The sequence below is a fragment of the Ammodytes marinus genome, assembly GCF_949987685.1.
Source record: "Ammodytes marinus genome assembly, chromosome: 3".
NCBI lineage: Eukaryota > Metazoa > Chordata > Actinopteri > Uranoscopiformes > Ammodytidae > Ammodytes > Ammodytes marinus.
The window spans coordinates 1,327,181-1,354,385 of NC_137232.1; the positions used below are offsets into that span (position 1 = coordinate 1,327,181).

Below are 27,205 nucleotides of genomic sequence, written 5' to 3' on the forward strand. Positions count from 1 at the left end.
GCGGGAGACGAGACAGCTAGCTAACAAAATTGAGACACAGAGGAAGATTTGAGAGATAGGCTACTGTTTTGAACCTATATTGTTGCACCACTAAATCAATTCAATTCCATTCAAATTGGCTTTATTGGCATAAAAGTTACAGTATTGTACAATATTGCCAAAGCACATCATCATCAAGCAAGTCAATAATGCCCAGACACTGCGGAGAATAAAGTAAGATGTCTTCCTACCTTCATGCTTATTTTCCATAGAGCCCTCGGCCCCACCCTTTCCTCTGCTTCTCTCTCCCTTTCACCCGTGCGGGCTGTAAGCTCAGGGCTGTACGCTTATTTTTTCAGGTGGTAGCACTGGTGCTAGCAAGCAAAAAAATTCAGTAGCACAAAAATAAATTTGGTAGCACACAAAGTAGGCTATGATTGAAAACTTGCATAACCTTAACCCTTGCATTTTGCTCTAATTACCTTTGAGCATGTCATCCTGGTCTCATTTGAGATTCACAATTAATATGATATCCTAGTGTGTGCAGTAATAATTGTAGAAGAATGAATAGGGGTGCACTGATTGCAATTTAGAAAAAAGAATCTAACCTGCCAATTGCAATTTTTTGCTGATTCAGAATTATTATTATAATGTCCTTCTGTTAATTAAAACCAAACTTTAAAACATTAAACATAGCCTATTAAATAAATAAGTATAAATATTGGTACAATTTAGGATAAATTAAATAGGTTGTTGTGAATGTGTTGGGAGTAGCTTTTCAGTGGCTTATTTAAAACTTTGTAAATAGACTAGGCTACTGTTGACTGCTCTCTGCAGCTGAATGAGTTGCCTTTCAAGCTAGAAAAAAGCGCTAACTTCCTGTTCTTACCGGCTTCAAAATAAAAGTCAACTCACGTTTGGCTAATAACAGGCTTTTAATGTGAAGGCGCACAGGAAATGTTCTGTTTGTACACGAGCTAACTTAACTGCGGTAATGTGCCGTCTCCTTCTGGTAATTGCCGTTGGTGAAGTTTTTATACCTAGAATCGCTGCACCCGCACAGATCCCGAGCACACATCTTTCACCAGCCAAAGTGGAGGGTGGACTCAATAACTTACTTGCCTAAGACTCATTTACCCGCAGTGTTAATGTAGAGCCCTCTAAGCAGTGTTGTGCATCTCTCCTCTGTGTTTCAAAGACAGCCTCTCCTCATTAGCAAGCTGTCGCACGAGTGCTAATGGGTTCGTATTCATCATCGCACGTGATCAATTTCAGTAGCAAATGCGATCAAAACTGTCGCACTGTACAGCCCTGTGTAAGCTACAGGTGCAGCTCGGTGCAGCTCACCGAGCTGCGCACCACTTTTGCACCGGGTCAAAGGGCATTATAGAAGTGCAATTAATCTGCGTACATTTTTTTAATCGCGTAAATTTTTCTGTGATTCATTAATCGAAATTAACGCGTTAATTTGACAGCCCTAGTAAAAACTAAACCGATTCAGTTTTATTTTATTTCTAATCTCGTAAATCATGTTTCAATAGGATTTCTATTCTATTATCTATTATTTTCTATGTAATTTCAACACATTGTACAAAAAGTATGGCTTGGAATTCAACTCTCATACAAAAACGTAAACAGAGATAAACCCGGTGCAGGTCATGGGTTTGCTGCTCTAAGCCCTTTTGTAGCCACGTTTGTAAAGAACTCGCACATGTGTGGCGTATATGCGCAATGGCGCAGGAAGTACTAGTATTTATGAAAAAAAAAAAAAAAAGATTATCTGTTATCTGTCCCACATATCCCGTGGGATGACGGCTGCAAGCCCTTAATTGATGAGTACTCGTCGTGACCTTTTTGGTATAAGTCATCCAGTGCTAAAGCACCACCTCTGGCGGTCAATAGGAATGAAATAGAACGATAGTTACGTATGGAACTACAGTTCTATGAGTTCCGAATGACCGCCAGAGTTCTCTGTCACTCAGACTTATCAGATACCACGAGAAGATCTAGTTGGAACAGATCCTCTGGAGACTTCCGGAATATATAGGTATTCCCGGGTCACCGAGGTGTCACGGGTGACTTTGTTTGTATAATATCTCGACCTGCGCATTTGCGCAATGGAACATCCAATCCTAAAGCACCGCCTCTGTCGGTCATCTGGAATTCATAGAAACGTAGTTACATACGTAACTATCGTTTCAGCGCTGATCTGCTATAATCACTACATTCACTTTAGGTGTGCCAGCCAGACCACCATGCACCATTCAAAAATTATGAAAACAGCAATAGTCAAAAGCATATTATCAACTTGAGGTGACACGTTAATCTGCTGTGACAGCGTGCATAAATCAATACAATCGGTCATATAAAACAACGGTTGGCAAACTGTGTATTTATTTGTAAAAGTGATTCACATTAACTAAAAAAAAACACATTAAAAAAATTAAAAGTAAATACTTTTTTTAAAAATTTGATTCCTAAATACTAGTACTTCAATGCGCATGCACACCACACACGTGCAAGTTGTTAACAAAAGTGGCAACAAAAGGGCTGAGAGCAGCAAACACGTTTTTGTATGAGAGCTGAATTCCAAGCCATACTTTTTGCACAATGTGTTCAAATGACAGAAAATAACAGAATAGAAATCCTATAGAAACAAGATTAGAAAGAAAGTAAAACCAGTGTTTCCCGCCACCGCTGCTGTATTTTCTCCGCCGCTGCTATAAAAATCCTTCCGCTCCTCATTTTCAATTTCTTTTGGTACGTAGCTCCTTTTAGAAAATGGGCAGCGCGTAACGTAAATTGCGCAGCACGTGGCACATCATCACGTAGCCAACATCAAAGAAGAAAAATAACCTAACAGCGAGTGTGGCAGTTGTTGGCAGTAGTACACGGTTGTAAAGTTACATTGATTCTAGCAGCGAGTGAAGCGGAAGAGCGAAGAAAGAAGGAAAGAGAGAGATAGAGAGAGAGTAAGTTGCTAAAATGTGTCGCTACATGACCACCAGTGTTAAAAACCCTCTGAGCCCAATCGTCATTTTATTTTATTTTATCTATAAACCGCAACCTCCGTTCCGTTTTTCCTCTAGTAGACTACATTGTGTGTTTGTGTGTGTGTGTGTGTGTGTTGTCGCTCTTTTTGGATCACTCATAGCCTTTACAGGAGCTTATATCCAGTCAGGAGCTTGTAGCCTAGGTATTTTCGGGAACTTTGAAAAATTAATCCATACTGTTAGATCCGATGTTGTTCTTTATTGCCATATACAATCCGTTTTCATCGCGTATTTTAGTTAGGGATTTATGCTAATCGCCTGTAAGCATGTGGTCATTAGCATAAATGCAGGGAAAAAGCCTATGGTCTTTTTAAAAGAGCATGCATAGTTTCTATTATGTATAACTTATATTTATTTTAGAATTTTCTCATCACTTTTTGACTCCCAAGACTAAGAAGAAGTGTTTTAATCAATAACAAGCTTAATCAATGTGCCTTTTTGTGTCATATCAATAAATAATTGCGAGATATTTTTTGCTTTTTTTTACTGTCTAATTGATAATTTCCTACATTCAAACGACATCACTGCAGCACACATATTCTGATAGTCCAGGTTGTGACCCAAATAAATGATAGCTTGACAGCTATGCATTATAGGGGTGATGAATGCAATCTTAATAAGAGAATAAATCCAGGCGAACCAAAACATCTCAAAAATGGTTTAGGGCTCAGAGGTTAAAAGGCTGGTACAAGCTCTTAAGGGATGCACTGTGCACAATGTATATATACATAGTAGGGCTGCACGATATTGCCCAAAATGATTATCACGATTATTTTGGTCAATATTGATATCACAATATTTTACCACGATTATTAAGTAATTTTAGTGAGTAAAATATTTTTATTATTATTATTATTAAGTCATTTTAGTGAGTAAAATATTTGTATTGGATTGTCACGTAAACATAACAGCGCTTTCATATCCATGTGATCGGCTATGCAATATTACTGATAATGTACATATATTTGCATAAATATAATAATTATTTACCTGAAGTCAATGCATTTCCACAAAGAAAATATAAATCAAAATATTGCACCAAAACTTTACACAAAATCAAATATTTTCCTTGTGCTACATTTCTGTTAAATAACACATCTTTGTTTCCTCATCTGACCTCATTGCATCTCCTAAAAGCAAAATATAAAATATTTTACTCCATTCATTGTACCTGCATGATGAATGTGTATAAAACTTAATTTTGAACTAAATAAAATTGTGCCCACAATGTATAACTAAAATAAGTATATTATGAGCTGCGCCCTGTCAAAATAAATCACAACCTATATGGCTCTACTATGTCGGAATTTAATTTGAAAGGACGGAGACGGGAAGTGGCAGGTAACACTCAGCAACACGTTAGTTAACTGTTGCTTCCTCTCATGCCTTTACTCGCAACGCAAGGTTTCATCTTCGCTTCAGGTCGTGTGTACGCCGAGGCACTGACTGTATGGAGTTATTAGCAACCCTGAGAGCTTGTCTAATAACTGGAATAGTCATTGCAAACCCACTAAGTTCTTATGTAATGAAAACGTAGTTCAGTACGCCAATAGGAACGACCAAGGATACGAACTAGCAACGGTGGAATAGTCTATTCGCCCAGCTAGACTGTCTGCTTCAGCTGACTGAAGGCCCAGGCTCAGCTGTTAGCCACAGAGCTACTGTTTTGCTAACACAACTCAAGACTCGCACACTGTACAAACAGTAAATGTAATCGGCCAACATGTTTAACAAGAGCTCCATCTAGCTAACAAAGCAATAGCCCCCAAAACAATAACACAATTCACGGAGAAAATGACTGCCGAACATTTACATGGCGGGCTGCAGCCTGAAGTTACTGTATAGGCTAACTGTCAATATGCGGCCAAACACTCACGTCGTCTTGACTGGATTCCTGTCGGACATTAACCATGACTCCTGTGTTCCCTGCTCTCCTGATACATGCAAAGTCGTGTTAAAAAAGTATTCCATTGTTTTTTGAACGAGTAGTAGCCCTGTTTGTGGACGTCTATCCATCAAAACTATGACGTAGGTCTTTAGGTGACCCGTTCGCTATACATTATATACTCTTGACAGCGGTCTGTCTTGCTGGACATAACAGACCTGGCAAAGTGTCATGTAATAATGGGTTATAAATCTGGCCCCACACAAAAAAAGAGACTAACAAGGGGATGTATGTGATTTCACAAGCGCAAATATCTGCTCTCGCTCTGCTGCTCTGCTGCTGCTGCTGCTTGCTTCTTTGCGTGGCTCTTGGAGTGCTTTCTATCTATGCGGGCCGAAAATTGTTCACACTTTGGGGGGCGGAGCCACTGGACTTTGATTGACAGCTCTCGGGGAACCTGGGGTTTCCAGGTTGGAGCATGGACAGGCACATGATCAGCGAGTGGTTTGGGGAGGGATTGATTTTCTTTCGCAGCTGAGCACACATTTAAAATATCGCACATTCATGTACACGTCATCGTGGGAAGCCAATATCGTCATCGCGATGAAAATTCGATATAGTGTGCAGCCCTAATACATAGTTAAATAATATATATTACATTTGCAGATGAGTCTAAAAAGCTGGGTGAAAAAGAAAGGCAGACGGGGACAATGGAGGAGCTGAGGTTAGTAAAGCAAATTAGGGAAGAAAATGTTCAAGCTAATGAGAATTTTCTTTTGGATTTGAATGCATAATGCTAGGTGATATTATTTGAACATTACAAATACATGTATATAAGGTAATTTGAAGGAAACAAATAAGATTTATAGCATTTCTTACTTGTTGTTTAAATGCTCAAGTTTATTACAGAAAATACAGGTAGACCAAGTAAGGGAGGAAAGAGAAGTGACAGAGAAGCAAGGAGAACAAGAGAGAGAGGGTGAAGTGGTAGATCCTGAGAGGTGTTTTGCCCACGATTGCAGGAGATTTCATTTTTGAACAATGTGTCTTATGTAAAAAACAGTGTGTAGTGTTTTGAAAGAAGTGTGTTGGAGAATTTCAAACACAGTGCAAAGCACTTATTGTGTTTGTAGGGTTGGTGCTTTTGTTTAGGGCATGGTTACAAAAGTAAGAGGTTTTTTGTTTAAATATTAATTTCTATACAAAAATGTCAAAATCTGTAAATGAAGACACAAAAGGCAAAGTTACAACACCAATAATCTACAGTAATACACAGGACTGTGTGAATAGGATTTAAGTGCATATTCTCCTCTCAAAATGCACCAGATTCATGGATTCCAATGTACAGGGTACAAAAAAAATATTGTGTTGAAATGCAAGCTGCATTGATTATTGCACTGTTCATAGAAAGTTATATTTGTGACAAGAATTTTTTTTCCTTTAAATCAATATTAGAGAGGGTAAATCATCTGTTGACTGTATTAAAAGACTCCTCCTTCTGTCTCTTGCTCTTCTGTTTTTTCTTCCCCAGCTGGGGTGGAGTGCATTGGGGTGCAGTAGCCTTGGCAGCTGGTCTAGTTTGGGATGCACTTGGTCGTTTTGATTTTGTAGCCTTTTTTTTCTTTTGCATGCTAGCTGCCCTTGCCGGCTTTATTCTTTCCTTCTCTAGGGTGTCATTGAGGATACAGCTTGACATTTTATTTCGTTATTGGGTTCCTTTCCTGGCTGCAGCCTTTGGGTAACATGTGACAACCAACCCCCCAAAAATGTGACGACCAACCCTAACTGGAATTTCTCGCTATTATCAAGGCTTACAAACCATCCAACAACTAGATAGCAGGCTAACTAGGGGTGTAACGATCCATCGATGTAGATCGATCCATCGATTGATTTGCGAACGATCCAACTGAATCGATACAACGTCCAAACATCGATACAAATCGATGTTGTATATGCTTTTATTTTGACAATGTCCTTGCCCGGATGTTTGTGACACCATTTCCGCCCGACCGCAGCAGGCTTTTCACGCTTGTTATGATTATCAAAGTTCATTTCGGACACTGAAACCATCGGTAACAGACCTGTCGGTGTTTGCACCATGGGCAGAGGATCATATATCCCCGCTGACAGAGCAGTCGAGCCGGCGCTTACCAGGGCAGCGCGCCGCTCGACAGGCTCGCGGGGTTAGCAGCTGAGCTAGCGGGGCATTCGGCTGTTATCCCCGCGGGCTGTCCAGCACAGCGCTGCCCGGCTCGCAGTGTAAAGTTCCAAGAATGCGCGGCTCGGCTGCTCTCTCAGCGGCGAGAAGCTCCTGCGCTCCCCGGGGCGGTCACCCTCTCCCCGGGGTGAATTTACAAGCCACCGCAGCCTCAGCTAAAGAGGATAGCTCTATTAGGCTAATGAGCTAAGCTAGCGAGGAATCCACCAATTCAGTCCTGTGCCCTGAAACCCTACACGGCCCAAAACTACTCAAATGTCACTCCAAGCATTGTTTACTGCCACTACACCTTAAGATATGAATAATAGTAAGAGATTGAAATACAGGTCCTTCTCATATAATTAGCATATTGTGATAAAGTTGATTATTTTCCATAATGTAATGATAATAATTGAACTTTCATATATTTTAGATTCATTGCACACCAACTGAAATATTTCAGGTCTTTTGTTGTTTTAATACTGATGATTTTGGCATACAGCTCATGAAAACCCCAAATTCCTATCTCAAAAAATTAGCATATTTCATCCGACCAATAAAAGAAAAGTGTTTTTAATACAAAAAAGTCAACCTTCAAATAATTATGTTCAGTTATGCACTCAATACTTGGTCGGGAATCCTTTCGCAGAAATGACTGCTTCAATGCGGCGTGGCATGGAGGCAATCAGCCTGTGGCACTGCTGAGGTGTTATGGAGGCCCAGGATGCTTCGATAGCGGCCTTAAGCTCATCCACAGTGTTGGGTCTGGTGTCTCTCAACTTCCTCTTCACAATATCCCACAGATTCTCTATGGGGTTCAGGTCAGGAGAGTTGGCAGGCCAATTGAGCACAGTAATACCATGGTCAGTAAACCATTTACCAGTGGTTTTGGCACTGTGAGCAGGTGCCAGGTCTTGTTGAAAAATGAAATCTTCATCTCCATAAAGCTTTTCAGCAGATGGAAGCATGAAGTGCTCCAAAATCTCCTGATAGCTAGCTGCATTGACCCTGCCTTTGATAAAACACAGTGGACCAACACCAGCAGCTGACATGGCACCCCAGACCATCACTGACTGTGGGTACTTGACACTGGACTTCAGGCATTTTGGCATTTCCTTCTCCCCAGTCTTCCTCCAGACTCTGGCACCTTGATTTCCGAATGACATGCAAAATTTGCTTTCATCCGAAAAAAGTACTTTGGACCACTGAGCAACAGTCCAGTGCTGCTTCTCTGTAGCCCAGGTCAGGCGCTTCTGCCGCTGTTTATGGTTCAAAAGTGGCTTGACCTGGGGAATGCGGCACCTGTAGCCCATTTCCTGCACACGCCTGTGCACGGTGGCTCTGGATGTTTCTACTCCAGATTCAGTCCACTGCTTCCGCAGGTCCCCCAAGGTCTGGAATCGGCCCTTCTCCACAATCCTCCTCAGCGTCCGGTCACCTCTTCTGATTGTGCAGCTTTTTCTGCCACACTTTTTCCTTCCCACAGACTTCCCACTGAGGTGCCTTGATACAGCACTCTGGGAACAGCCTATTCGCTCAGAAATTTATTTCTGTGTCTTACCCTCTTGCTTGAGGGTGTCAATGATGGCCTTCTGGACAGCAGTCAGGTCGGCAGTCTTACCCATGATTGCGGTTTTGAGTAATGAACCAGGCTGGGAGTTTTTAAAAGCCTCAGGAATCTTTTGCAGGTGTTTAGAGTTAATTAGTTGATTCAGATGATTAGGTTAAGAGCTCGTTTAGAGTACCTTTTCATGATATGGTAATTTTTTGAGATAGGAATTTGGGGTTTTCATGAGCTGTATGCCAAAATCATCAGTATTAAAACAACAAAAGACCTGAAATATTTCAGTTGGTGTGCAATGAATCTAAAATATATGAAAGTTCAATTATTATCATTACATTATGGAAAATAATCAACTTTATCACAATATGCTAATTATATGAGAAGGACCTGTATATTAATCTTATGAAAGATATTAATCTTATGAATGATATTAAGCTTATGAAAGATATTAATCTTTCAATCAAATAATTCAAGCTAATATTTTTTAGCTGTATTTTACATAGATAGAGGTATTTTATAAGGAAGTCCCCTTGACATTAAATAAAATGTCATCAAAAAGAGGGAAATAGCCGAGGTAGCAGCTTAAATTTGTTGTTTATCCTGTTAATTTCAAGATCTTTAGTGTTCAGAATGCATACAATGAATTAAAATTATACAAACAATTAAGAAGGCTATTCTATTATCAACATGTATTGTTAGATAACGAGATAGGCCATCTTGTGTTAAATGGGCATATAATATCGTCTCATATAGAGCTGCAACGATTAATCGACAAATCGATTATTAATCTATTACTAAAATAATCGGAAACTATTTTGATAATCGATTAATCGTTTCGAGTCATTTTTTAATAAAAAATTTCCAAATTCTCTGATTTCAGCTTCTCAAATGTGAATATTTTCTGGTTTCTTTAATCCTATTATGACAGGAAACTGAAATATCTGTGTGTTTTGGACATAACAATACATTTGAGGACGTCAACATGGGCTTTGGAAAATTGATCAACATTTTTCACAATTTTCTGACATTTTACGGACCAAAACACTAATCGATTAATCGAGAAAATAATCGACAGATTAATCGATTATCAAAATAATCGTTAGTTGCAGCCCTAGTCTCATATCGATCGCAGGCCCCTGAATCGAAATCGTATCGCAGCAGATTTTAGATATCGGCAAATATCATATCGTTGTCTAATGAATCGATTTAATATCGTATCGTGATGAAAGCAGCGATTTACACCCCTAAGGCTAACAACAATCTAAACTATAATAATAATAATAATAATAAATTTTATTTATAATGCACTTTATATTCAAGAATCTCAAAGTGCTTAAAAAGGGGGAACCTCAAAGAAAGTTTAGCTAAATGCTCTTTTAAAGAGATGTGTTTTGAGGTTCCGTTTAAAAAGAGCTGTAGTCTGTGGGGCCCTCAGGTGGTCAGGGAGGGCGTTCCATAGTCTAGGGGCAGCAGCAGAAAAGGCCCGATCACCCATGGTGCACAGCTTTGTATGTCGGGTTTGGAGGGTGTGAGTGGATCCTGAACGGAGTGTACGTGAGGTTGTCGGGGGGTGAGGAGTTCCTGAAGGTAAAGGGGGGCATGTCCGTGAAGGCACTGGTGGGTGAGGAGGGAGACCTTGTACTCAATTCTGAGTGAGACAGGGAGCCAGTGCAGTGATTTCAGGATGGGGGTGATGTGGTCGTGCTTGCGCACCCTCATCAGGATCCTGGCAGCACTGTTTTGAATGTACTGGAGCCTCTGGATGCTCTTGCCAGGGATCCCGATGAGGAGTGCATTGCAGTAGTCCAACCTGGAGGAGACAAAGGCATGGACGAGCTTCTCTGCATCTGCCAGGGTGAGTGTTTGACGGAGTTTGGCGATGTTCCTGAGGTGGTAGAATGCTGTCTTACAGAGGTGTTTGATGTGGGTGTCAAAATTTAGTTGAGGGTCCATTGTAACACCAAGGTTGGTGACAGATGTGGAAAGGGGGAATATAACTATAGCTTTGCCTTCACACTTTTTAAGGGTAATAAGTGTTTTGTTATAAACCCATTCGTAAAAGCCTAGAAGAAAAATACTGAGGAGCTAAATATTTTCAATTACATGAAAAACACAAGCAGTCCTCTCTCACCTCAAATTCAGGTGTCTAACTCCAAGGAGGACTTTGTAGGTGGCATCTGATCCCAATTCTGGATATTTCCATGCTAAAATTTCACAGACCGTGCCTTCTGGTGTCAAAATATAACAAATGTGACAACCAACCCGTGTGACCCCGTTCTCCCCTAGCGCCCAGCCCTACCGCTCAGTGTAAACAAGGCTTTACTATGTCTAGTATGTCATTTGGTCCTGTTTGTGCTATCCTCCTTATGTGTAAATCATTTTATTATGTTATCATCCATATATTAGCAGTCTCTTTTATTATGTTTCCACTGTTTCTACACTCCAACTTGTCTTTTTATGTTTGTCTTAAATACAAATACATTTTGGATCACTTAAGACCTGGATTGGATGCATATCCCTATTTTAAATCATATTTGTAGTGAAAAACAGCAAATATCAAGTACCTTATCTCAAACTATTTGTTTTTTAAGTATCATAACAACTATGTTTCAATGTACTATTCAAGAGTTCAGAGAAGATGTCCACATACCTGGAGAAGCCCTTCCCACAGACAGAGCAGATGTAAGGCTTGTGAACTCCACCATCGTGGGAGCGGACATGGTATGTCATGCGATCCTTCCTCTTGAACCTCTGCTGGCAGATGGGACACTCAAACGGCTTCTCATCAGAGTGTGACAGTTTGTGGCGGTTAAGGTGGTACACATCTCTGAAGGCCTTACCACACATGTCGCAGCCATGGTTCTTCTTCACTGGTTTGGGGGGCTTCTTGGGGATGCTTTGCTGCTGTTGGTGTTGCATTGGGGTCATGATGCTAGTGCCTGTGGATGTTGATGTTGTGGCTGTAGTCAGGATTCCAGCTACAGTAGTAATGTATGAATGGTTTCCGCTAATCTCCCGTGGTACAGTGGATATGAGTGGCACCATGGTTGGGGATGTTTGTGTCTTCTTAGGCCTCGAAATCATCTTAATGCCAGTGTGGCAAGACTCGTGTCGCCGAAGGTGATAGCTGTCCCGAAAAGCCTTGTTGCAGTAGCCACAGATGAAGGGTGTCTTAGATTTTGGCTCCTTTTTAATTATGGTAATTGGAGGCCCTCCACCTCCCCCAGTCCCACTAGCCACATTGTCTTTTAGAAGTTCTGCAGCACTGACAGGGGGTTTCTGGTCCAAGGGAATGGGCAGCACTGGTTTCTGATCAGGGGGCTCCGTTCCAGAACTGAGCAAAGGCAAGAGGCTGTTCCCAGCTACTTGGTGCTGGTGATGTAGAGCCTCATTGGCCTGCTATAATGAGAAAGCAGAGCAATATTAAATGATGTTAAAACACATCTTCCAACACATATGAATCAGAGGACCAATCAAAACAACATCTCTAACACAATTAACAAAACAAAAGGATGCGCTTCCTAGTGGCTCTAGTGTCTGAAATCTGGCTAGACCTGGCTTACGTTTTCCACTGCCGACAGTACCCTTACTTGGTAAGCGGTGATATAACAGACAGCGAAAGTGGCGGTCAGAGTATACAGTCTATGGGCCGGACCTGTTAAAGGAAGCTAAGCTAAACCGGAAGAGCAACCTATGCCCCTAACTTCGTCAAAAATGCACGCACAGTTAAAAATAATATTTCTGTCGCCTTAAATTGAGCCGGTGAGTGAGGCAAAATGTAAAATGTTGAACTATTCCTTTAAACTGTGCTGTCCGTGGCATGTAACTGGTGACATCGTAGTAGTGGGACTAGGGCTGGTCAATAATTACGATTTTGACGATAAGCTTTAGACATAAATGCTCAATATGAATATTTAAAAAAACAGTACAGTACAGATATTGATTTACCTAACGGCCAATCATACAGCAGAAATAAACGCAACAGCCAGTCAGATTGCAGTTTTGGCCTTTCATGTCTAAGTACACGCCCATTTCCTGGTGCGAAGTGCATGTTTGAGCTTTCAGCGGTAAGGAAAGGAAAGAGGAGAGCCGTGTGTAGTCACGTCGGCAAGAGTTAATAGAGTCAGGGGCGCCCTTAGCTCAGTTGGTAGGTCGCTCACAAAACGTGGGGAATACAGAAGCAGCTGGTTTGGACGAGCAAAAATGAGAGACCGCTGGCTTGACCGCAGTTGTTCCACGGCCCGATACTTTGACCCATATTCTAAATATCCTAAACCCTGCTTTAAAATAGTTGACATGTAAAACCAGTAATTCATATTTTATATCTTAAAGTTCAGTACTTAAATGTGCCAGGGCCTTTGTTGATCCACTTGTTTACTTTTTATGTATGGTTTTGCCTCTCTACTAGCCTGGAAATCCAGACCCATATCTAAAACGATAGAGGGTCTTGCCACGATCAATAGACCTTCCCAACTTCAGGCATGCAAACTCATAAGCCATGAAAAAGGTGAGAAGTCCGAAAACAAACACCGTTAGGAGGGTCTGGGGGCATCCCCCCCAGAAGATTTTTTTTGTGATTTGAACATTTAAGAGAAGCAATTTGGTGTATTCTGGTGAAGAGAATTAAGGACAAAAAAAACATTCTCAGATGAATAGTAAAATGAGCAAAACAAGTTAGTCAGCCAACCTTCTTGACGTTTCCAATACAAAGTGTGTAGGTAGCCTATTTACAAAGAAAAACGTTAAAAACAGCTTAGAAAAACGGTTAAAAATGCTGGCAAAACCAGCTTTAAATAAGACAGAAAATAACATGGAGCCTCAAATCAATCACACCAAATTCCCTTACAATAAACTAACTATTTATATTGTGGCAAACAGGATTTGCCTTATCTTTGTTACACAACAATCAACACATAAGAATACACTCTGTCACCATAGTTAATCTCGTGTTCACGCACTCACACACGCGCACGCACACACACACACACACACCTCAGTCGTGCGCAGGAACATAATGGACGATAGTGGAGGAAGCGAGTGTGTTGTTTCGGCGCTGATCTGCTATAATCACTACATTCACCTCATGTGTGTCGGCCAGAACACCACGCACCATTCAAAAACCGTGAAAACAGCAATAGACAAAAGCACATTATTAACTTGAGGTGACACGTTAATCTACAGTGACAATCCGCCAACCGCGGCTGTTAATCAGCGCGCGCATAAAGCAATGCAAATGGCTGTAAAACAACGGTTGGCAAACTCCGTGAATTTATTTAAAAAGTGATTCACATAAACCGAGTAGGCACTAGGGTTGCCACCTTGGATTTAGAAAAAAAAGGGACACTTGATGTTTGGGGCGGAGGGCTCGGCCATTATTAGGCTACCAGTTCAGACTGACCAGTGTAATGACCTATAATAATAATAACCATAAACACCTACAGTGCTTTTTACAGTAAGATATATAAGGAGACTGAGGTGGGAACCCTGGACCTTGTAGGGGGGTCCGGGGTTCAAAAGAAAAAAATGCAACCTTTTAAAGTAAAATTCATCAATCTGGTAGCCTGGCATTCCCAGACCTGCCACTAGGCGCTGGCAAATTAAATTTGCTGCGCGTGTTGGTCTGGACACGCTCCGTTGAAGCTTATCAAGAAGACCAGAAATCTGGGTCTCACGTTTCAATTGGTTCTATCTAATATGGGCGCGCCAGAGCCCCTTATATGGTACTCTGGGGAGGACGTAACCGGATGACGACAGTGACGTGCATGCGACTTCGAAGCCGTGATAGTAAACATCAGAGATGGCTGCGGATATGTTGTGTGAGTTTGAGACTGCTTTGGCCTTGACCCTCAACGATTTGGAAGACGGCACTCAAATCTTTCATTAGCAAGTAAGTGGAATTTTCTATTTTGCCGACCGACAACGGCAAACGTTTTATTTAACAGTTTAACAGCTGTTCGCTAAACGAAAGGGGCTTACGTCGCCTTGTGCATCGCTCTGATTGGTTGTAGTGCTATCCAACTGCGTGCAGTGGCATTTGAAATGCACGAGTAGGAGCCGCCCCTTGAGTTGGAAATTACTATTGATCGTCGCCAGACCCTCTATCGTTCAAGATATCAGGGTCTGGATTTCCAGGCTATCAATCTGGTGCACTTTGAGAAGAAAATTGCATGCAACCAGGGCCAGGGGGGCCCTAAGCCAGAAATACTGATAGTAACTTTACATGTCGCATTGTCAAAGAGCTCAGTCACTCATGTCAATAACAGGGTCCAAAAAGGAATCACCTAAAATAAGGAAATAAATCATCATGGCCCCTCAACTAGTAGGTGAATAATAGAAAAGCAAGTGCAAAACTAAAGCATTATTAGCTCTGTCTTAGGGGCTTCATGAGGGGCCTTGAAGGCCCCCTCACACATATAGTAATAAGCTTTCTATGTGTACATTCTATACTGTTCATAAAAAGTAGCTATCCACCCTTTATCTGTTGAATGAGGATAGGGGGGAGGGGGAGGAGGGGAGCTTTAAGAGTCTGGGCCTATTATCTCATAATCCGTATATGAACCAAATGGTTTCCACAATCATCTTTTTTTCTATTTTCGCGGGGAGCATGCACAAGCATTATTTATAAAAAAAATAAAAAAAAAGTGGGGGGCCCCACACTGGGTCTTGAAACGGGCCCCGAGGTCGTTGAGACCGCCCCTGCCCGCTTGTGCGCCTTCTCTCTGCCCGGCTCCACTCGCCTCTCCATTGAGAATGCATTAGTTGGCGCAACAAACGCCTCGGCCCGTGTGAAACGGCCTTAACTACTGAACGAAGGAAATCAAATGAGGTTTTGGCATTTCCCCCAAAAAAACGGGACAAATTGTGTCCCGGGAGAGATTTATTTTTTCCCGGGACAGCTGGTTAAAAAAAAGAGAACAATTCTGGGAAAAACGGGACGGGTGGCAACTAGGGCTGGGCGATATGGACCAAATCTTATATCACGATATAGGTAATTTTATATCACGATATGGATATATATCACGATATAGTATTTTTCCTTCAAATTCAATGGATTACAATAACTGTACTGAACACATTAGATTATTTTCATTTTTTGCTTGGAACTTAAATTTCCATACAAAATACCAAACCAGTCTGGCTTTAGTCAGTCAGCGCAAAATAAAAATGACAGCATCAACCAAAGAGCCTACATTTTCCAATTGATAGTAGCCTATATCAAAATAATGAAAGACTTGAATTTTCCTGCAGTATTTGCTCATCTTCATTTAAAAAAGCTGTCAAAATTAACTAATGAGCAAATGTCTGGTAATACTTTAACTCCAGCTTCAATACAAATAATATTTTCAAGTTTGACATGTTTTAAAGTTACATAAAACTGTCTCCAACGATAACAGCACGGGGGTGAAGCCCCGAGTAGGCTAAAGATGTGGACCCCAGGAAGAGTAGCTGATGTTTCTGCATCAGCTAATGGGGATCCTAATAAAATCAAATCAAATCAAATGTCATTATTAGCCAGCTAGCTCACGAGAGCTAACCCATGTAGTTTGCGGCTTAAAACAAGCCAACTCTGCGTCACGGCAACAGCACGCTGAAGCAGCAAGCAAGTTTCCTTTGCCCGAAGACATTTTTGACCGTTAAAACCAGCTGCTCTGCCACCGTGACACGGAGTTGGTTTGTTAACTGTAAAGTGACGGCGCACCGGAGCTATGGAGCTAGACAGCTAGAGCAACAGATGAGGCTTCTTCTGTTGCGGGTAGAGAAGCTGTATTGCAGCCCAGAACTCTGCTGCAGAGCCCCTGTGTGGCGCGGCGGTGTAACTGCAGTGTAACTGTAGGGACTCGGAGGGACAGCTGCCTCCCGCTCCATCTATGCTCCCGCCACATGAACTTTTTTTCTCTGCGATATAAACGGTATGGCCAAATCTCTCCCGGTAGACACTTTCATATCGTCCACGATATGATATCGTCATATCGCCCAGCCCTAGTGGCAACACTAGTAGGCACATTAACACGGTAAAATAATAGTACTGCGGCTGCAGCAAATTTAATTTGCTAGCGCCCAGCGGCAGGTCTGGATTTCCAGGCTACCTCTCTACAAGATTTAAGATGTTTGCTACAGCCCTGCCAAAGGAGTTTAATGTGATAGAAGTCAGAGCTTTTATTTACATTATTTTCAATAGGTAACAAGGCCAGCTTTATTAAAGTGTTTTGTTAGGTGCAGTTAAAACATGTTTGTGATGTTAAAGAGGACCTATTATACTACTTTTCTGGTCTTAATTTCTTGTTTTACACTGCTATAGAGCAACCTGACACGAATCACATCACAAAAAACTATGTAGATTTTCGGGAAGCTCTTTCTCTTATTTTGGCGATCCAGCATGCACTGTAAACACTTTGCTTTTGACATTTCCGCCCCCTCCCCTCCCTTCCTGAAAACCCAACTTCGTTGTGATTGGTTACCTTCCTTCCGGAACACTTTCAGTGGCGGGAGGTGCGAGCATGGACCTATAAGGGCGCGAGGCAGACGCGAGTAGGAAATTGGCAGCATTACCATACATGTAATGTACGCGTGGTGACGACACCAAGTTACATGCGACGTCACGAAGTTACAAAGCGTCAAGCCGCTTTGAACATGTGACTTCTCGACTGGCTAGAATAGTGTCTCGTGCTCTGCACAGACACCCCAGACGGTAAGCAGGGAATACGTCGAAATGCATGTACGTCATTATTTGATAATCTAGTATGGTTAAACATGACTATAAATCATCATAACAACGTTTATAGGTCATAATAGTCAAAAAGTATAGGTCCGCTTTAAATGTTTATATTTAAATGTGATTCAATGTTCTCTTATCACGAATATGCTAATAAATAACATCTTCAGCCTACAGCAGTATTAAAATATATTTTGTGATTACTATCGATAAATACGGAAAAAATAATTGTGATAATATTTGCCATATCGCAAACTGTTATGGTCTTTGACCTTTTGGAGAAATGCATTTATTTTTTTTCAAGGGAAAAAAACATTGTATTTAGGTCTAAACTGTTTAGTTATTTTGAAAAGAGCATGATAGTGTAGGCCTTAGGGTTGCAAAATTTTGGGAATTTTCAAAGTTGGAAACTTTCCATGGGAATTAACGGGAATTTTGGGAATTAACGGGAATAAACAGGAATTTACTAAATTTAAAGCAACCCAAATGCACCAAATCCTTCTAACTATGTTAATTCAGTCCTGGCAAACGTTCTAGACTGTAAAAAGCAGTTTTTTCAACTACGTTATATGGTATTTATGAACATTAAACTTCAAATCAGATTTTTAAAGCTTATTGAGACACCCAACTTGATATCATATATTGCTTTTTACTACACAAGGTTTACAGAGGCTTAAACAGTGATTTTAAATATAGGTGGGGAAAACAACCAGATTTCATGCAAGTACACTTGGCAAGTTGCACATAGTACACATCCTACTGCAGGGGTACTGAGGCCACGTCCCTATACATTAGGGGTGTAACGATACACGTATTTGTACCGTACCGTGACGGTACAGGCACGTATTTGGTGTTAAGGTGAGAACACACCGGGCGCGTTGGGTGTGGTGGGCGCGTTGAAAAATCCAATTTTTGCATAGGGAACCATTGGTTGGGGCGCAAGGATCCGTTGGCCGCGGCAAAGCGTTGCTTTGGGCACTTTGGGCGCGTTGCCAAAGCGTCACCGCGCCGGCAAAGCGTCAAAAAGCGTCACCGCGCCGGCAAAGCGTAAAAAAAAAGATGAAAATATTGAACTTTCAACGCTCCGGCGCGTGACGCAGAGTTTCTGTTGTCCGGTAATTACCGGTCATTGACCGGAAAAAAATGACGGGGACCGAAAATTCTAATTGTCTCCGGTCAGATTGTCTGGTTGAAATAATTCCCTCTTCACACTTTGAATTGTTTTAAAACATGCTACAGTGATTTTCAACTATTTAATACTACTGAATAGATGAAAAACCATGTTTCATTCATTTAAAACAATAACTGTGTGTAGACTGTAGCGAATGCGTAAAAGGAAAAGGAAAAGGAAAACAAACTGCATGACGCGCTCTCGTTTTGATTGAATGGACTGTTTACAAACTACAAAAACGGCGACATCAAGCGGGAAAATCAAAGCCTAAGCCACAGCAAAACAAGGACATATTATATATAAGAATGACTTCTTAATACCAAGCAGCGGCCAGTCTAACGTAAGTTGCAATGAAGAAGACTGACTGCGGAGAGACAGCTGATGCCCGTAGCTCAGCCGAAATGGAGGGAGAGAGAGCGAGCGAGAGAGAGACTGTTAAACTCATTAGTGCATTTTTTTTATTATTTTTTCAAAGAGTATTTGATATGAGAAAATACCTAAACTTTATTTAAAGTAGGCTATAATAGTAGCCTAGGTAAGTCGCTGCAGGCAGCAGGCCTACTGTTATAAGCCAGTATACCTACTGTCGTTTTGATTTTTTATTATGGCTTTCTGACTTGCAGCGTAAATAATTGTGTCCGCACTTTATAATATGACTAGCCAGTTTGTTTTATATGAACGACTCATTATTTTGCGTGTAGACATGTCAGAGGCATATATCAACAAATCAGTCGATTCATTGACTTTTTGCAGCGGCAGGGCAAACAAATTGCGATCGGAGGTTTCCTTTAAGCACCACAGACAGCGGACACCGTAATGTTCAGAATTTGCACCAAAGCTCTAATGATAGTAATAAAGAGAAGCTTTATTTTAACGCTGTCCATGTGACGGTGGTGACTGGTTGTATATCGGTTTGCTGTAGACATCTCACGGAGGGAAGCGGCTGTTTCACTTTACTTTTTCTCCGGTTGCGCAGTCAGTTTGGCGACATGGCACTGTGTTTTTCGGGCTCGATAAATGTAATCAGATAGCGGAAGCCTTCCCCCCTGGCAGCCTTTACGGGCGGAATATCCCCGATTATGATTGTAGTCGTCAAACCACAGTCTGTCTGCGCATCGGCTCACTCTCTCACACTGGCGAGGTGTCACGGTGAAACGCTGCTTTCCTCGGACGAAGGCTTTTTTATAAACATCCCAGTCGTAAATGGGTGTTATAACTTTATGCTGCATAATTTGCATTGCACTATTTTCTCATTTGTTTGAAAAAAATCTCCAAACCATTTGTGAAGCTGACATTTTCATGTACACACATAGCAGAAGTGAAGCTCCTGCAGTGCGCTCACAACCACACATTTAACTCGCATACGGCTGCGTCTGACGTCTTCCATTTCCAACAACAATCATTATAATAATACAATTATTTTGAGACTTCAGTCGGCTACGAGTCGAAAATCGGTGTTGAGTCGACATTTTTCACAAAGTTCTAGGCAAAAACTGCGGTTTTATTTCCTCTGCTTTTGAAGTGTAAAATATGCCTATCGGCACATTAAATGTTTTGTGCTTTGATTGAATTGTGTTGTCGTCACTGCCTGTTGAAAGTAGCCCACATTTAAATATAGTAGGCTAAAAATATACATGCCTTGATGATATCAATCTTTATATACAGTAGTTGCTTATCAATAGGCCTACTTGAACTGGATTTTTCCGATATGACCGTTAATGAAACCTGGTCACATGACCGGCACCAATTTTGTCTAGCGGAAACCCTGGCGTGACGTTTAGCCGCGTTGGCCAATCAGCGGTGAGCTTGACCCTACGTCACTGGCAGAGAGCCGGAGGACAGAAAAATCTGAGACATAATGGAGGCGCAAATAATCACCGCTGTGTGTGCGAGACCGTGACAACACAGAGGCAAACACCGAGTAGGAAATGTATTTACGGCTGGCTGCCTGGTGCTGTATGAAGCCGCTCGGGGTTACAAGACGTGGGGAAAGTGAACCAGGAGCAAATAATCACCGCTGAGTGTGCGCGAGACTGTATAAACACCGTGGAGGAAATGCGGCTGGCTGGTGATATGAAGCCGCTCGGGTGGGGAATGTGAGCCAGGAGAATGGGCTTCCTGGTTAATTCAGTGAATATGTGTGGCTGTGCTTAAGCCGATAAACCAAGTTAGCACCGGTCGGATAGCGTTAGCTAACTCACCCGGCTGTGTGCGGCCACCACCTCCATATAATGAACCCAAACATAACGGCTAAATCCGGGTAACTTTCACAACGAGTACAGCGAAGCACCGGTGTTTATGCCTGCCCTATAGGCTATCTACGCCAGCCACGGTCCCGTCACAGCCAGGTAATGTAGGCTACTTGCCTTTATTTTCTACTGCCCTGTGCACAATGCTGCTGTAAATGTGTTTGGTATGGTGCTGCCTTGCTGTTTGTGTTCATTTCCGAGTGGCGTGAATCTGCAATGCTGTTTTAAGGCTATTCGTTCCGTTCACTTGCTGTTTATTTGTTTTTTGGCACAATTGTTGGCCGTGTAGAAGTTGTTTTTGTGTGGACATGAACGCTGTTGTGTCGGGTCGGATCGGATCGCAGCCATGGTTGATTAGGGGAATAAATATATCGGGGGAGACTAGCTGCGTAGCTCCGTTCCTTGGACTCCCACAAAAGATAGAGCGCAGCGATGGGGATTATCTCAGCCATGGTTGATCAGCAATAGAAAAAGCAGGGGAAAATAAGTTTCGGGCGGGCTCATCTACGTAGGCCATGACGTAGGCGCGTTGCTTTTGGGCGCGTTGGACAATTTTTTGACACAAAATGACCACGCGCCAGATCGGGCGCGTTGGTCGCTTTGGCCCAAAGCGCCAACGCGCCCGGTGTGTTCTCAGCTTTACAGAGGTGGACCGCGGTCCGTTTGTGGCGTACATAGCGTTAATATATGGCGAATGTACAGGCTTGTTTTGCGGTGTGGAACTTAAAACTTGTCGTCGGAGTTCCCCCCGGACCATTTAGCCTCCGGGTCGCTCGCACATGCGCAGTAGCAGCCAGCGATTTAGAGTCTGTTATCTCCATGGTGAGCACAGCATGAGGGTGCAGTGTTGCTAACTTAGCAACTTTTCAGACCCCTCTGGCGACTTTTTTTCAAAAAAGCGACTAGAGACAAATCTAGCTACTTTTTCTGGTGTTATTGGTGACTTTTGGAGACTCTGTTCCTAAAGCATGTATCACTCTTTACTTTTAAACGAGCAGCGGCTGGCTCCCGAGGCTCCTGCCCCCTCCCAGAGCACTGACAGGCGGCCGAGTCCTCACGCAGCAGTCCCTCCCAGCTGCGGTCAGAGCAGGAGATACACACCTCTCCGCTCAAGTGTTCCGTTTGCGTCACTATTAGCAGTTGTAGCAGCGTTCCCCCCCTCTTCTACAGTCTATGAGTAGTGCAAATAAAAATGCTATACAGTGCTATCGAACAGAGAGCGAACTGCATGGCGAAAGACAACAGGAAACCTGAGCTTGCAGGCGTCCCCCTGTTATTCAAATCCCGCTTGAGGGATAACTTTGGATTCCAGTAGAATTATGAAAACAGTGATAAACGTGTGGAACAATGTCGGCACACAGGTTATTGTTTCACCGCGATCGCCTATGTAGGAGCCAACCATGGACATATAAAAAGGGAGCCAACACGTCGAACATGCATACGCATTTGAAAAGGCACCATCCAGGTCATACTATCACCGTTACTGTGAAGAGAAATCGAGCTGTGCAAACACAGACAGTATTTTCTTTTTTATACTGAAAATACATAAGCTGCCATTTAATTAATGCTGCAGTTGCACTTTTATTTGATAATTGTTATATTTATAAAAGCACTTCAGAGCTTCAGAGAGCTGCAGTAATATTTTATTTTTTTAAAGTCAAAAATACCTTAAAGAAGACATACCCTTTTTCTACATACCATCTTACAGAGCCTGCTGAGCATTAACACTGGCTTTATTTTTCACTGCAATTTTAGTTTATGCTGCACATTCACTAGTATTTAATGTATTTAAGTATTTTATTTATTGGAGAATTGCAGCAGTATTCTTTTTAGATTTGTTAGGCCTATGTATTTTATTTGTATGTTACATACTGTCAGCTAGTTACTGACAGCTAAAACTGTTCATTCTCCCTTAACTATGAACCGTACCGTACCGTGACTTCAAAACCGAGGTACGTACCGAACCGTGACTTTAGTGTACCGTTACACCCCTACTATACATGCACTGTGCATTCCTCCATCACTTGGGGGGCAATTTACTTAAAGCTGGGGTGGAGGATTTGGGGAGAAAATGGCTGTTGGGATAGAGTTTCGAATCCAAATACCTCAACCGCTCCACTTGTTCTCTTTGGTCCCTCCCCTATGGTCCCTCTACAACAGGGCTATTCAATAGGCGGCCCGCGAAGGAATATTTACTGGCCCCCGCCTTGACTACCGACCGTGGTGCACAATTAATGTACTAGCACGCGCAATGTGTGCTTTTGCATGGTCATAACTGCGCAAAAGGCCGCGATCTACAGTAAATAAATGTGCACATGTGTCTCCAAGCGTTTCTCTATCAGCTGCTCTGTGTATGCAGCTTTGCGCGCGCGATTGTACCGCAGTGTAAGTGTATGGTCCATTATTTGTATTTAGTGTGTCTGCATAATATTGCACCAGTTGAACTTTGCTTTGTACTGTCTACTCTGCATGTTTGCACAGAATGTGTACCTTCACATAGCAAACAAAATTGCACAACTGTAAAGTCAGTGTCTGTAGTTTTTTTGTATTCAAATAAGTAGTTGTTTATTTCTGTACTGTGCATTGGTATCTTTGAGCAAAATACAGCCAAAATCTTCGCCGCGCCTCCCATGACCCTGGAAAGTGACCCCTTGACAAACACATTTTTGGGGGGGAAACACTGTAAGGTGCTGCACTTAGGGGCCACTCACACTAGGGCCGCGGCCCCGTGCCAAAGCTCATTAGTATACTAAAGTCTAGAACGTTTGGCTAGTGTGACCACGCCATCCGTATTCCAGCACGGAACAGCCCCTTGGCCACGGCACACCTGGGAGAGGTGTGCCGTGGCCAAAGTACAGATGCTAATGAGATGACACGCGCACAAGCAAGCGCACAGGCGGCGTTCCTGACGTGAATTTATTAAGGATGCATTGTCCGTTAACGTCCGCTGCCTTACTAGTCGGCACCAGAATTGCCCACCACTTGGACTTGTAGCTATAATGTGTGAGAATTAACGTGTGTGTAAGCCTAGGTGTGGGCTAATAAAAGAGGGAGAGAGCTAATTAGGTCGGCTCAGAAAGCACAGCAAAAAGGTTTTCGTGTTTACTCACGTTCGTCAGATGATTTTTTTTCTTTTTCCTCCCGTCAGATGTCATAACTGCATTTACGCATGGCGGTGGAGACGCACCCAAAACAACACACCGCGGCCCGGTGATAAGGAAACAGTAGCCTACACTAAGGTTTAACAAGAAACTTTATAAAGACACTTAAAAAAACGATCTCTGCCCATACAAAAAGTTCTGACTTGGATTTGATGGAGCGATCGATGTGTACAAAACCATCCGGATACATTTGGTCTGATGACGGGCCGTTATATTAATAATATTAAACAGCGTGCTGCACAAATATGAGACTGTCCCCCGCGACCTATTACGTCAAGGCTACATTTAAAAAAAACAATAGCTTAAGGATTCTCGTTGCTCTAATGTGGAATATTTGATGCAAATTTGGCCGGATGAAAATATTCACCAACAGTCGTATAGCCTACAAGTAGAGTGGCCCCTTAGCTCCAAATCCTAAACGCGCACGGTGACGTAGGCAAGGTGCAAGTGTGCCCAGGCCACGAGCAATGTGAGCACGGGCCTGCGGGGGGAGTGGGGAGGGGGGGGAATCGTGCTGAATCGTGCTGAGCACGGAACAGGCAAACGGCACTAGTGTGAGTGCGCCCTTAGAGTAGCCTACATTTATTTCTAGGTGTTTTGATAAGCTGTTGCACTCTTAGTAAACCTAGGCCTACCTGTATTTTGATAAGCTGTTGCACTTAGAGTACATTTATTTCTATGTATTTTGATAAGCTGTTGAAGAGTTAACCTATTGTGTTTTCCTGAACTGATAAGATTGTTAAACACTTAAACAACAGGCAGCCTATGTTAATCAAATAGGGATTTTTTTTGATAAGCTGGTGAACTCTATTTGATAAAATAAAGACAATATATGCACTCCTATGTCGTTGTAGTGTTTTACAGTATGAAGCTATTGATGTGATGCTCATAAATTTTAGGCATTTTTTTCTGGCCCCCCATTTTGGATCATTTCCACCAACCGGCCCCCATTCAAAACTAATTGAATAGCCCTGCTCTACAACAACAAAATCGTGCCAAAGTGAATGGACAGTCCCAACAGCCAATAAGAACAGAGAATCGGAGCCTCGCTCTGATTGGTCAAAGTGTACAGCTTATGTTAACTTTGACCAATCAGAAATCACATACCCCAGCTTTAATTTATTGAATGGGTTGGGTCAGACATAAGTTATTTTTTACTCAACAATAATAATAATATAATAATTTTTTGTTGTTCAGTGAAATTATTGATTGTTCATAAAATAATCAAAACTTGATAAAATTCTACTTACAAATAAATCTGTTAAAATCTAATGGTTTTTTATTTTATTAGTTTGCATGGATGTCTGCCTATGACAAAACATAATGTTTATATGTTTAGACTTATGTTTGGATATAAAAAAAAAATCATTTAAATGACCGCCATTTAGTTAATTCCTATAATTCCCAATTTTGAATATTCCCAAAATTACAGAGCGAAAGTTCCTGTGGAAACTTTCCACCCCTTTGCAACCCTAGTAGGCCTACAAGATAATTTTTTTCTAATTTTCAATGCTGCTTTATTTTTAGGTTTTAAATTGAGAAAAGCCTATTCCAAAACTATCAATAACCTCTGTATTTAAAAAAGAATCAAGTAAGTAGACTTCTAATAACCATTAATCTATTATAGGCTATCACATCACAGTATTGACCATAATAATCGCTCATACACTCCCCAAAAAAACCTTTTGTTTCTAATTGTTTTAATGTGAGTAATCAACTGGCAAAGTTTCATGATGATATATGATATGTGGTAGATATAAAGGTCTACCACATCAAACCTTGTCTAGGATTGTAAAGGATATAAATAAATCTAGACAACTAGAATTTGCCCACCCAGATGCTACCGATAAGTGACATTTTGGGACTTGGCCAATGGACTATAAGGCTCAGGACTTCCAAATCTCAATTAGCACAAAGAGTAATTGCAGAATAATTTAGCAAGCGAAGTATGGATTATTTGAGGTCTCTATTATACTTCGATTATAGTTTAGAAGATGGCCTATTTGGAACCCCTTTATTGTCATTAAGTTTTAGCTCCGTGAATATTGTACACAGCGTTACCTGCATACCAACCATGACATCTGTATTCTGGCGAGGAGTCCCGTGGTGCGGATGGTAAAGTAACCTGGTCAGCTAATTAGCTTAGCATACCATAACAACAGCAATGAATAGCGTGTCTACCAGCTACTATGCTAGAGCGCGCGCATATCAACAGTGGTTCCATTGGAAATAAGCTTCACGGGGTTCTCTTATGCGTTTCTGTGAGACAAGCATCAAACTATGACATTGTATAGAGATCGGAAAATGTATGCAATACCAAGAAAGCGGATTTGAAGCGTCTCTGTTAACCAGACACAGCCGGAGGTCTCGGATTTAATAGCGCTGGTTAGCAGTTTGCTACAACAACACAAACAGCCGAGTAAGCTAGCAGGCTAAAGCTAACACCTTTGTTTTGCTTTGCTAACTGTCATTGATTTCAGAAAGTGATATACACGTATCGAATAACATTTACGTCGTTTCCAAAGGGTTTGTGCAGTTTCTCAGACTACTACTGTACTCTGACACTTACTTGGAATAAAAACGTACTCCAGCTTGGCTCCATTGCAACACAGGGTTGAAATCTGCAGGAAACCTACAAGGAATCTACAACAAAGCGGCTAAACATGGCAGCTCCAACTTCCTGTCACCCCCAGGGCTGAACCAAGTCAAGTTTCAAATTACATTACAAACCAATAAGAGACTGATGTAAAATCAAAATGTAGAGTGTTTCACTAAAAACATAGTGCTCTTTTGATACAGTGAAATACAATGTACAATACGTTTTTATAAAAATAAATCAACAATATCGACCTAAAAATCCTACTTTAAGCTTATCATATAATGTAGCCTACTAAATATATGCTAGTTCTCTGTGATCAATTTAACTCTGTTATAACAAAATCATTTGCGCTTTTGAAAAACTATGATTTAGTGAATTATTAGCAAGTAAAAACCCACCTCAACTTCAAACTTGTAAAAGAGCAAACTTAAGGCCCTGGGGCCGTATTCAAGTTTTTAGTTACGAGTAACTTCTTAAGACCTATTCACAAAGCTTATGAGACTAACTTTTACTAATACCCAGGGGGCAAAACCCCCTTAAAAAAAAAAAAAAAAACAGGCATGGGATGTTGTAAAAGGTTGTTCACCAGAAATGATCTAGGACCTTCAAGGAGCACAACCTTCTCAACTACTTG

The 27,205-nt window shown here is 41.6% G+C and overlaps 1 protein-coding gene across 2 annotated transcripts in view; it reads right to left on the reverse strand.

Moving 5' to 3' along the window:
• LOC307248789 (vascular endothelial zinc finger 1-like) overlaps nt 1-26,602 on the reverse strand; it is a 52,271-nt gene extending 25,669 nt beyond the window's left edge. For both annotated transcript variants that reach the window (XM_080025300.1, XM_080025299.1), the window contains exons 1-2: nt 26,542-26,602; nt 11,329-12,077 (exon numbers count right to left, since the gene is read on the reverse strand). In XM_080025300.1, the coding sequence (XP_079881426.1) occupies nt 11,329-12,077; nt 26,542-26,574 (782 nt within the window). In that variant the 5' untranslated portion in view covers nt 26,575-26,602. The remainder of the gene's footprint in view (nt 1-11,328; nt 12,078-26,541) is intronic.
• Between the last annotated feature and the right edge of the window lie 603 nt (nt 26,603-27,205).